At 34.8% G+C, this 13,643-nt stretch overlaps 1 protein-coding gene across 1 annotated transcript; it reads right to left on the bottom strand.

Moving 5' to 3' along the window:
- Nucleotides 1-5,275: 5,275 nt before the first annotated feature.
- LOC21391101 (ubiquitin carboxyl-terminal hydrolase 16) lies at nt 5,276-11,996 on the bottom strand. The gene is given in 14 exon segments (XM_024173036.1): nt 5,276-5,493; nt 5,496-5,723; nt 5,725-5,769; nt 5,771-6,143; nt 6,234-6,295; nt 6,645-6,857; nt 6,974-7,058; nt 7,297-7,454; nt 7,688-7,808; nt 7,923-8,085; nt 8,167-8,252; nt 9,084-9,172; nt 9,264-10,704; nt 11,355-11,996. Coding segments are annotated over 14 exon segments (3,453 nt in total). The 5' UTR covers nt 11,636-11,996; the 3' UTR covers nt 5,276-5,385.
- Between the last annotated feature and the right edge of the window lie 1,647 nt (nt 11,997-13,643).

Consider the following 13,643-nt stretch of genomic DNA (forward strand, 5'->3'; position numbering starts at 1 on the left):
GTCATTCTCAGTTTGCCTCTTGAACTTTAAAAACTCTCATTTTGCTCTACAAACTTTGAATATTTTCCACTTAATTCTTCTGTAGCAATTCCTATTAAAAACATATTGAAAAAAGAGAATAACGCAATCACGTAATTTTTCTGTTTGAATTTTTGTTAAAAAGAAACATATAAAAACCACATGACCATACTTAACCCATTCTTTTTTTGTCTGATTTTAACAGGAATTACAAAAAAAAAAAAAATATTAAGCGAGAACAATTCAAAGTTTCAAAGAAAAAAGTGAGTTTTTTAAATTTAAAGAACAAATTGAAAATCACCCCAAACTTTAAAAAACACCGGTGAGAATAATCCTTATTATTATTTTTATCATCAATCCAGTCCATTTTTATTGTTAGCCACTAAAATTTATAGGTATACATCCAATTAGTAAATAGTATATATAAATTTTATTTTTCTTCAATACATACGTACGGTGGAAGATCTTTATACGGTCACGTGAAAACGTGATCATGAAGTTGATGTACTCTTTTTTTTTTTTTTTGGTTAATTGATCGTGATTTTGGTAAAGGACGGTCATGTCCTTTCTCGAAGGGTAATGGCCTCTTATAAACATGCCAAAGAAGATATACCCACAGGACACAACTTGTCCATATATGGTTAAGAAGCACGCACTTGTCCCTTACTTATATATCCCCATTCCATAACTTGTTCGGTTGCTTTATTGGACCACCATATCCAATAATAAATATTCTTTTCTTTTTTCTGCCGTTTGGCCTTTTAAAAAATAAAATAAACTGCCGATTGACTTTGAGCTCATGTGTAAAGAAAACCAATTGAGCATAGAATTTTGTTGTTTGAATAATGTTAATCCCAACCCAAAGAATTAACTTATATGTAACTATATATGTAGAAGGGGTGTTATGGTCGGTTTCATCAGTTTGAATGAGCTTAAAATTATATATATTTAAGCGAAACCAAAAAAAAAATTAAATCATATATAAGTAGGCCAGTTTGAATTTGTAAATCAAATAATTCTTGATGTAGAGAGATTTAAGTTGATCATACAAAACTAGCTTTTAAATTAAATTTTTCTTCCAAGTTTTTTTTTTTTTTTTTATAAAAAAAAGTAGTATATTTGTAAAAGAAAAACTAAAGAAAATTGAATAAAATACAACAAATGAGGGAACCTCTGGCTCTAGGGATCACCTAGCCGTAAATATTGGAACATACAGTATAAGTACTCGGTCCAGATTGACCAATTTATACATCCCCGTTCATGTAAACTTATAATTAATTACTTATCAAATTTTTGGTCAAATATGCCAGAAATTTAATGGATATATATGCATATGTCATGACAGTTTCTCAAATCAAACAAATTCTAAATCAAACAGTTTGAAACTGTTTTCACCCTTAAAATAGTACACTTTTTCTAGGTAATTAACATTAATCTATGAGAAAATCATTAGTTGCCTGGAAATTTACCACTAAACAAAAGTTGGAGGCTTGGAGCATCACGGACGTTATTCCTTCTTTCTGTGATGATGTTAGATTATTCGGAATTTGCATGCATAAAACCCTATCTTTTCAATCACATAGTTGCTGACCTAAACTAGCATATATATATAATGGTAGGTGACTAATTTATTGATGCCACAAATTCCACAAACTTTATACTTTTTATAGCAAAAGCCAATTATTACTGTTATTTTGCCTGAGTTTCTCTCCATTGTCATGAGTTAAAGTCACAAGTATTTAACACATATTCTTTTTTCCGTTCTTATTCGCAACCAGTCAACAACGCGTTATAGTGCTAGCTAGATGATTTCTGCAAAAACTATTAAGTGAAGAGACAACAAAATAAAAAATAACAAGAATAAATAAATTGGCATTAATCCCACATGATTATATTTGACTAATTAATCTAATTAGTGAAGTGGATAGTGACGAAGAAAAAACAAAGACAGAAATCAATTAATTACAGATCGATATGATCCCTTTAAATCAGGTGGCTAATTAAAATGGTTTCTTGAGTGCATGAACATGGACACCAGGAGACTCAAGTTTCTCTCTTTCATCAGCCGAAAAGAAGAAATCACTAACGACAAAAGCTAAAAAAAAAAAGAGAGTATTTATAATGAAATTAGCTAGAGTTTAAGAAACCCATATATATTCCACAAAGTGTGTACATATATAATGAATTTATGTTTGTCTGTTCCTGCTTTGTTCGACACTTCCACAACAAAAGGGATTGTGTTTTTGTACGTGTATTTGCGGCTGCTAATTAGTCATAATGACACTTTAAAATGATTTTAGTCTTTTTTGTTTTTTTTTTTTTACTTATTCAGTTCAAGTTATAAAAAGTGACTTATATTTTCAGGCATGCATGGTTTATTTTAACGACACATGCATGAGTAGCTAGCCAAGTTATGTTATATTTATATATTAATAATACAAAAAGAAGCATTTTTTTTTTTTTTTTTTTTTGCATGCAGTCAAAGAGAGAGGGAAAATGACGGTAATATTGGATTTAATTAATTTGTGATCGAAAAGGGTGATAATTTTGCTTGGAAGAACTAGAAAGTTCGCTTTATCTGGCAGCAACTAGCTGATGGGGAACATTTGGGGCCCATTCTAGTGTCGCAGAGTACAGAAGGAAAAATTGAGATATTAACTAAGTTTGGTAAGATTGAGATGGATATTGGGGCACCACTAAATGCTATGTAATATTATTTTCAAGACATGCATGCATGCAGAACCATAGCAATTAAGATTTATATCTGCCCGTAGCAGCAAAAAGATATAAGAAAAAAAAAATGAATTATGTCCGTATATATGTTTTTTATATTCAATATCAGTCTATATGTCCTGACTTTCACGATTATATCAGACTGGACTAAACTTGAATAAGAATTTAAAAAAAAAATAGATTAATGAATATTAATATGGGCTATTTGGCTATTGGGAGGTTGACATATTCATTATTATTATTATTTTTTTTTTTTTAAAAAGGAACGCGTTTTAGGTTGTCTTTTTCCAAGAGAATGATGATCTACTGACAGAGACTTAGGATTTATGAGATATATAGTCAAATAAAAACACTGCCAGTTTACTATTTATCTGTTTAAGATACCCTTTTTTTAGGTTATTTAAGATACCTGTTAAGTCCTTAAAAAGACAACCAATGAACCAAATGTTTTTTTTATTATTATTTTTCTATGAAGGAGAAAAATATTACTGTTTTCTGTAATTATGAAACAATGCAACTATCCAAAGATTCATTAATAATATGAATTAAAAGGATGACTGCTACTTCAAGAGCCACTAGTTATGTATACGTTAGGTTAACAATAATACGAGTCGACCTAAGAATATTGGCATGGTGTCCATTATTGATTTATTTCAAATTATCTTCATTTTAAAAGCCCAATGAATTCATTGCACTACCCAATAAAACTCCAGTAAATATGAATGCACATCTGCCAGGAAATGAAAATTGAAAATCATGACAGAGAAATTTTGGAGGCAGACAAAAAAGTCAGAGTCATCCGCAATCAAATTGGCAATCTCAAAATGACAACATGGGTCCACATGAGTGAAGGGTTGGGGTACAAGGCATCAGAGTGTCAAAGGCAAGAAAGATATCATTGAGAAAGTACACGTGTACGGCCTGGATTGTTCCTCAGTTTTTAACCCCCTCCCTTGGTTGCTTGGCAGCTGATGAGCTAGTGGTTTCTGATAAGAATTTCAAGCCGAAAGAAGTCTTCCTGTAAAAAGAAAAGAAAAAGGGAATAAAAAAAAAAGAAAAAAAAAAAGAGGAAGGAAACGAAATGATAGGGAATGTGAGATAGTTGTCCTGTATTGCTGATAGAGTAAGCATTTTGTCTAGTGATTGGAGCAATTTTTTCATCTTTAACGTCCCACTTGGTTCTCCTTTTTCCATTTTGTCTTTGATATCTCTATCTATACTCTTCAGTATATTTTGCTATGGGTGTTTGTTCACTTGTGAAGAAAGCATATATGCAAGAAGAGGAAACCCAAATAGACCTTTTGCTTTTCGGTCCTGACAAGTACTATTGGCAAGAACTGTTCGGTGTTCATACTTCACACATAACTCGGATATATACATGTACCGCATTGAGAATAATTCAATTTCTTACTAAAACAAAAACTGGTCAAGAAAAGTGGCCAAGTTGCAAGAGCTCTATCATCAATGGACGTCTTTTCCTTTTACTAAAAAAAAGAAAAAAAGAAAAGCCAAGGATAGGCCTTATTCAACGGTCCTGTTTAAGATAAGTATGCGATACTTAGGACTTGTTCGGTTGTATTTTTGAATTATGATAATTTGAGTGTAAATTTTAAGTTGAATTTAAGTTATCACTTGAGTTGAAGTTGTAACTTGAATTTGTGTTTGGATGTGCACATTTGAGTTATGATTTGAATTGAAAATCTATTTGAGTTTGTCTTTAGGTGGGTCAAAATTTAAATTTATATTTAAATAATATTTTAATAAAAACTCAATGGTGATGAAAAATTTTAATATGGTATATGAATGGAGTTTTATTCGTCTCTTTGTCGTGAACACATAGAAAAAAAATCATCTCAGTCAGAATTAAAACAAAAAAATTATGATATTTTTAAGAATAGAAAAAATATTATTCATTAATTTGAGTTTGAGTTTAAGAACTTGAGTTGAAAGAGAAACTTGAACTCATATTTTAGCCCTAAACTCAAATTAAAACTCGAGTTCAAATTCAAATTTTATGAAAGAACATGAACTTAAATAAAAATTATAATTTGAATTTAAATTTTTTTTGAGTTTTGATCAAAAGAACAATTATTCACTTGCAATGTGAAGTGTGAGTTTTACTCGAGCTTGTGAATGAATTTCAGCTTCAAAAGTACAAGCTCATTTTAATGGCGATAGTCCATAATAAACAAATAAATAAGTATTTGTACCGTAAATAAGCTTATCCATCATTTTAAGTTTTAGTACACTTTTCAGCAGTATTTGTCCCGTGAGATGGCCTCTTTCTTAAGAATTTTAGGTCTCTTTCATTTCGCTGATTCAAATTTAAAATTTAAATTTTACTACAGTAAAAAGTTCTTACAAACAATCACATCTAATTTTTTTGCTACAGTAAAAAACTCTCACATAAAATCACATCTCAATTCGAATTAAAAACTCGAATCAGCGAACTAAACGGGCCCTAATTGTTTCGTAAAAAAGAATAGACAATTGAATATAAAAGATAACTCAGAGGAAAGAATTTAGGGAAAAAAAAATGAAAGCTGATTTATATAAATGAAATCAGCAGAAGGGTGAATTACATACATTCCCTCAAAATTTTCTTATTTACCGCTCTGTACCTAAATATTATAATCAAATGTTCACTGTTCTTTCCCTGGTGAATACATTATATTTTACAGGGTTTAAAGAGTCAGATCCTAGTCTCTCTAAGTCAGTCTTAAGGGTACTATTACTACTACTTCTCTGCTAGCTAACTTTCTACGTTGCTTAGTGGTGTCAGAATGCAAAAAGGGATTAGTTTCTTCGCCTCGAAAATTCACCCGCTTGCTACTCCTGCTACTTGGCCCGTCCCAAAGACCACCGTCCTCGGTAGCTGCACAATCAGTTTTAAGCCCACTGGTTACGGGAGCAACTGAATCGTACTGGTCCATATCAGAAAGATGCAAATTCTTTTGAATACGAGTGAGGGGAAGAGGACGATGAAGAAGTGCCAGTATCACAAGAGTTCCTCCACAGGGCTACTCCAAACTCGTCCGGAATCACCAAAAATGTAATCCGACAAGTCGTCTGTGCTGGTAGAGTCACGGGTACTATCCGTACTGCAAGAACCTTCATCAGAGTTGTTGCTGATAAGGGAAGAGTTGTCGCTCGATGAATCCTCTTCTAAAATCCTCTGCAACCGATGGTATCTTGCATAAAATGAATCGTAACTGGCAGAAACACCTGGAGGACTTGAACTGGATAAGAACTGGGCAACATTAGGATTTGTGGTGGATTTTGATTTCAATGCAGTGGTCTTTCCACCACCAATCCAGGAAGGTGTCACTCTAGCTTTGGGATCAGAAGATACTATTCGATTCCTTATCAATCTCGGGGCCCTTGGTGAGCACCTGTAAATCAGTTAAATTAGACTGTTGGTCACAGTAAAAGAAAAAAATATACAAATGTCAAAACATTTTTAAATTCGAAAGATATCTCACCTCGCATAAAACAGCATGTATGCTCCTTTGCTCAACACCTTCTCAAGGTCCACAGGCGTTACCTACCCAACCAAAGCCAAGATAATGGTTAGAAAAGATGAATTGGTAATATAACTTTGTTGGCTGTAAGATGCATAGACCACACTAGTCAAAGGAGCTAAACACTGGAAATAGCTTTAGTAGCTCCGGAAAAGAATTAGGCATTAGCTAAAGTCCCCAATTGCACATTTTGCCTGCACATGGATTTACAACTAGCTTTTGGAAGCATAATAAATCATGATTCTAATAGACCAACCAAATTTATCACGCTCGCTCTCAAGAGATTTAGCTTGATGAGTTTTTGATATTATTCTCAACTCAAGTAAAATTGGGAAATCTAAGAGGGGTGAACCATGGTTTCTGAGAACATACTGTGCTATCATCAATCTTGAACCACTTGTTGTGAGCATTTTTAACATAGCACACGTAGTGACCAGAAAATGCAGCATTCATAACATCCAAGTGAACGACCACCCCATAAAGCCTGTAAATGGCCAATTTGTCACTTGTGCCACTCATAAATGGTGCCAAGTTCAGGATCTCTGGAAACCGAATTGGCTTATTAAGCTTTCCGAATTTTCCCGACTGCAGCAAAGAAATAAGAACGTAAGAACCTAAAAGCAGAGAGTGGATGGTCAATTTAAATGAATGGACTACCTGAAATCAGACAGTGGATGGTCATTTTAAAATGAATGGATTACCTGAAATCGCTTTAAAGCAATCGTGAGGACATTGGGTGCCTCCAGTATTGTCAACTTCTTTTTGGCCTTCTCATAAGATTTGCATCTGATTAAAATAGTCAATCAATAAAGTGACCATATATCATAATGATAACAAAATATATCGTCAATCTCTTTCAAATTTCCACAACTATATTACAGGGAATAAAAAAAATAAAAAAACCAAGTTGTACTTTTTTTGGGGAGGTATAAAAAGGTCTGAACTTTCTTAACCTGCCACATATGGTAACAAAAACACTGAATAAATAAACAGAATAGGTATGCTATAAAATAACCCAACTAACCTGCCACAGTGGTACTTGTTTTCACCGTCCAAGATCTCAGTGCTTGTAAATTTTCGAAGGGCTTCTTCCAGGCTCCCTATATCCCCTTCAATTTCAACAGTCAGGTCCAGCATACCTTCCTGCCTCTCAGACCTGCCTTGGCACTTCATGCATTTTATCTACAAACAACATGATCCAATTCATAATCAAATGATGTCACTCGGTAGATTTCAAAATTTTCCAGAACACGCTGAAAAAAAAAATAGTTAAAGATAATTAAGTGTCTAGGATAGGCCCCTGAGGGCCAAGCACTATGGACTTGGGCCTGGGGTCCATGCCCAACCTTAAAGTTATATAGTAGAAGGGATAGGGATGGGCCAAACTGGGCCGCCCATGTAGACACCTCTATTACCTTTGAACGGAGGTAGCCTCCAAAAGTAAGGCCTAGCAAAGTTGTCTCTTCCTCCAAATGACCTGATGCACCAACCCTGGCTTCCGCCAGGCAAATAGATTGCATCGCGTCAATAGCATACCTGTCAGTGCACTCATTAATTAGACTGAACAATAAAAAAAAAATGGAAAGAAGAATAATAGAATCTTGGCTTCTACATTTTGTATGCAGATGCCAAAGTAAGCGGGTACTTTACCTTAGAAACTCATGTGCATCTTCTTCCCTCCCATTACCAAGTTGACTTCCAATGTTCTGGAGTCGGGACACTATTCCAATAGGAGACAATGGAGATTTCTTTTCCTTTGCCTTCAAAATTAAACCTTCAAATTCACATGTGAAACACCATTCTTTCTTTATACCTGAAACGAAGAAGAAAGGAACTTTATATCACAAAAGAAACAAAGATGCCTAGATAAGGGAAAATGTGAATAGAGACATACAATCTTTTGAGTGAATTCCTTGAAGGAAATAGGCAGTCAATGGAGGCGTAAATGCCAAGCACTGGAGTACAGCATTGGCATAACAACTGGAAGCAGAAGAACAACTTGTTAAAGAAAAGAAAATTCCAAACAGGAAATCCAGGAAAAGATGACTGAATTTTAAATCTACAAATAATGAACTTTTAATCTTCTTCCAGAAACACTGAAGGTATGTATATGCCTGAAGCTTGATAGTTGATACATTAAAAAGCGTATTTACACAGTACAAAAAGGAAAAATTTGCATGACAAAATGCATACAGATGGGATGCCAATTAGGGTGAGAACAATACACCACGCAAGTTGCAAACCAATCTTTTGATGTTCACTTAAACAGATACTACTAAAAAAATGCTCGAAATTCCATTCATAAATGGGTATAAATAAATTACAAACAACAAATACAGTGATTTTAGTCGCTTGAAAGTGCAAAAACTAAGTACTCTAATGTACCAGGAAAATTCTATGTGCAGGTGATGATAATTGAAAGAGATCTATCATGTACATCACATTGTCAGATACGCAAATGATACAACTTAAAGAGTATCCTCAAACAGCAATATAAGTAAACTCAACCGCCATGCAATAATCTTCTTAGGTCCATTCACCACATATGTGCAGAAGACTAATAGATCAGATTGGAACGAAGAAATGAACATGGGAGTAAGACTGCTATGGTGAAAGGAGTCGAAGTAGGATATACAAATCCAGAAAATAAACTAAAATGTTAGCTTATCTATTATCTAATAGCATGAGAAGGCAAATTTAACCGTTATACCCACAAAACTTCAACAAGAACTCCCTAGAATAATTCAAGTAACCAAGACTAAGCGCCATATAATGTCAGGTTCCCATCTAATTGGTACTAATAAATATTACCTGTTCCCACAATTTATAAGGCCAGATGGTTGAAGCTCCACCTTGTTCCAATTGTATAGCTTGACAAATGAGTCGTAAGGAAAAAGCCCCTGCAAAGGCAGAAAAGATAATCGACTATATTGTTATTGTTTGGTATATGTTGTTACAGATATAAATCCAAAAAGAAAATAGAAGCAAAACCTTGTCAGTGTATCGTCCAGCAATCTCACTTCCATGCGCTAACGGATATTGTTTTGTTAGTTTGGAATTGGATCCTCTGAACTGCTCAACAACTTTTTGTACAGAGGTTTTTAATCCGTTCCTGACATTTGGATAATTTGAAACCTGACCTGAAACAGTAGCACTATCCTGACCAGCATCATCTCCGGCTTTGGACCTTTTAATGGAAGAGTCCTTCGTGCCAGAAGCTAAATGAGTACTGGATAATAAATATCCATCATCCTCAGACTTCATAGGATTTGAAGTTTTGTTGTTACTAACAACATGATCCAAGTCCAACTTTTGAGCTCTTGTGGATGGCGCGATACCAACATTTGATGAATCTGCACATTTTGAAGCTCCTTCTTTAAGCATTGACTTGGCTTCCCTTGAATTAAAGTCATTTGAAAAACTTTCACATCCATTGTCCAAATTCTTGGATGCTTCACGATTCAAGGATCGGCAGGCCCTGGTTTTTGGTGCATTAGAATCTATACTTTTAGATAAAGATGATCCACTAGTATGCTTCTTAACACGCAACTCGTCTGTAAGAGCATCCTTTGATAGAGCAACGTTCTCTGAAGAGCCCTTAGTGAACAAGGGAGGAGCAGTACGTCTTGACAATTTAAATGAAAAGTGAAGGGAAGTTCCACCTGATACCTTGCTGCTACCGAGTCCACTGGAATCAGATGTGTCATCATGATGGGTATCATCTGGGGGGCTAATAGAATCTAGAGCTTTCTCCCAAAATCCAGAAGAAGCTGCAAGAGGCTGAGCTGGACCATCATGTACACTACTATTACTAGGATGTGAAGAGCAAGTCAGTCGACAACGATCTTCTCCTCCATTGCAACTAGATTCAGTTTCATTTAACTTACTTACAGTAATACCATTTACAGCGTCAACCAATCTAGCAAACTTTGGAGATAATGGCTGAGAATTATCTTCATTTCTCACATGAAGAGTGGTATGAAGTTCGTCAGAAGAACTATCAACAGATAAATGTCCATCTGAACTCTCTGTATCAGCTGAACTAATGCTCTCAGTGACAGAAACATCATCAGCCAAATCACTATTGGTGGTTGAAGTAGAAAACCCAGAAAACGATGTAGAGCCTGATTCAAAAGTAGAACTTACCCCTTTCCCACTTGCAATAGACTCAACCTCACTACCCTCTTCCTTCTCATATAGCACTTCAGCAGAGCAACCATTATTTGTGTGTGCAGATTTTGAAGGGAATGCTTGAACTGGTTTAGCTCGTTCAATGCTTTCATAATTCTCACTATAAACTTCAGAGTGCTCTTCTTTGTTCAACTTTTGGCTAGAATCCTTTCCTATGTCATTAACGGTCTGAGTTGGGCAAGCAGGACGACATTCCTCCTTGTGTCCTTGTCTCCAGTGCATAATTTGACACTTGCCAGAACTAGAACATTCAAATTTGACGTTAACATCTCAACACTAAAATTTATATGTGTACATACTTATGTATTAAACCTCAGAAATAAAATAAGAAAGACGCATCGTCTATCAGTAAGGACCCATAAACCCAAACTCAAAAAGAGCTTTATTGTCCTTCTACTCTAAAGGATATAATGACTAAATCATGAGAAGTTCTCTAGAATGTGACCATCCTTCATCAAGTGTTGCATTTTCATAGAAGTAAAACTATTGTCTTCTATTTTCACTCTGCCTAGCCAACATTTTCACCTTATGCAAGCCAGACTGAATATCTTGGTCATACATTCCATTCCCTTTCCCAATTTGAACGGGAGATAATTATAGTCTAAAACCAAGATTCAGCTCAATCACAAAAGACGATTTGCAATCATTCATTTAAGAATCCTCTTAATCAAATCCAAATATCAGCTCCCTTATTAAACTTTCCCCAAAATTTTGCTTGAAATTCAACATTAAGGATATCAAAATTATTCTCTCGACACGAGAAATGCCCCAACCGGAAACCTAATCCTAGGTAACTGAATAATAAAGGACACAAAAAATCGCACAATTGCATAACCAAGACATGAAATTTACCAATAAAACGAAAAAAAAAACAAAAAACAAAAAACATACCAGTAACGAACCGCTTTGCATCGCGCGCAACGTGTGGTAGTGGGGAAATAACAAACGGCGCACTGGTTCTGAGCAACCGCCGCAACAACGCCGTATTGGGCGGACGCCTCGAGCTCGGCCCTAGCGGCTTCCTCGGACGCCAAAATCAAAAGCCTCCTAATCTCTTCCTTCCTAGCTAAAGCGAGCCTCCATTTCCGCCGTACGACGAATCCGATCAGCGGAACCACCAGGCAAACCACCAGGACCAGGCTCTGAAACCCTAGAACCCCGGCAACAAGCATTTATCCCGCACCTAACACGCATCCAGCAAAATTCACAAACCCTAGGCTCCTAATCCCGCCAAAAACCATAGATATTCTCCAATTACGCTTCCCGTCGTCGCCGGTGCCAGAGATTCCGCATGCAGGCCACCGCCGAGGGAAGATCAGCACCGAATCGGAGCCGTCGGCGATCGGTAGCTCATCGGGAAACTTCTCAAAACGAGTTTCCAATTAAAAACAAAATTGAGCAGCGAAAAAGGAGATTTCAGGTGAGAGAGAGAGTGCCGAGAGTTTGTGTGAACTCGTGAACGGTTTTTCTTCGATTTCGAGCTTTGTGTGGAATTCGGGCAAAAGACGGAAAAAATAAATAGATTTACATGCATTTCATTGAAGAGAGAAAAATATGTGGCAAAAAATAATAAATTCGGGATAACTGCATTTATAAAAATTATAAATAAATAAAAAGTAAAAGGAATGGTCGGGGAAGGAATTTTTTACATCGGAAAGCGTTAATTCTTCGTTCATAAAATATTCGGTTCGAACCGGGTTTGGTTTTTTGAGGGGTAAAATCGTAATATTGTGTTTTCTGTGACGGTGGTTTGTCTTGTTGTGGGAAGGGAAAGATGCGGGGATTGGACGGTTGCCTGGTGACGCATGTGAGGGTGGGGGAGGGTTGGGATTGGATGGATATGGGGATCGGACGGTGCAGATTGGTTGGTGAAGGTTTGATTCTCAGATGATGATGCTTTACTTGCTATTTGTCCTTGCATTGAAGGCTGCATTTTTTCGTACCAGGATTCGTCATTTGGAATCAACTAGTACACAACTTATTTCCTTCCTTGGTATACAGCTATAAGATTTAGGTCATTTGTGTGAAATCCATTTAATTTTTTAGGTTTTTTTTTTTTTAATTTTAAAGTTTTATTTGATTCTTTTTTTTTGAATTTTTTCTCAATTTAAAGGCGATAAATTTGAACTCTATAGGTAATCAGATGTCTAATTATAGCTAGACTAAACCTGCAAATATTTAAATTGTGAATAATAAGTTATTTATTATGGTAATAAGTATTGTTAGTTTTTAATTGAATTATTAACCATAACAGTATATAATAAAACAAATGATCAGTTGTGTGATGATAGTTACTCATGAGCCGTGAATCATGATTAGTGTAGTATAATTGCTATCTGATTAGTGATGGTAGTTATTGAGCGCGTTTGGAACTCGTTTTAAAATAATTTTATTTTTTATATAAAAATAAAAATGAAAAGGTTTTTTAATCTCAGACAGAAATTAATTTTGAAAATGCGTTTGATAGTTTTATCAAGAGATTATTTTTAGTACAAAAAAAACCTATTAATGTCTCTCTCTCTATGCTCGAGAGAGGAGAAAACGAAAAAAAAAATGAAAAATGACTAAAAGTCGTTTTTCATTTTTCTCTCATTTTACACTAAATTAAAAAATCATTTTCATTTTTATTTTTTTTATTACGCCAAATTTTTATTTTTTCTTTCTAAAAAAATATAAAAAATAAAAACGAGATCAATTTCAAACATGGCCATTAAATCTCAAAAAAAAAAAATGGTTGGTAGCTTTTGGTGATATTGAGAAGGCATTTACTTGGTAGTGGTACGAATGAGAAAACAAACTAGAGACTGCCCCACCCAACAACAACAACAAAAAAAAAAAAAAAAAAAAAAAAAAAAAAAAAAAAAAAAAAAAAAACCATTCAATTTTCAGAAACATGTGCATGCAAAAAACTTGTACTCACATCACAAATTAAAAATTTGCAATTTCTGCCGCCATGTGAGAGTAAAACAAAATTAAATACTTTTTTTTTTAAATAAAAAAGGGGAGAGAGAAATAACATATTAACATTGCATGGTCGGTTGTTGTACTTGTATATTTTTTGGTTTAACTTCTTGGTTTTGTTCAAACTTCAAAGGATGAGTAGGATTAGAGTAAGCATGGCTAATGACGCAAATAGTTTCATGAGTGAGCGTGCGGTTTTGTCAAAGTTGGAAATATATT

This window comes from Morus notabilis, unplaced genomic scaffold, assembly GCF_000414095.1.
Source record: "Morus notabilis unplaced genomic scaffold, ASM41409v2 Scaffold1103, whole genome shotgun sequence".
NCBI classification, from domain to species: Eukaryota; Viridiplantae; Streptophyta; class Magnoliopsida; order Rosales; family Moraceae; genus Morus; species Morus notabilis.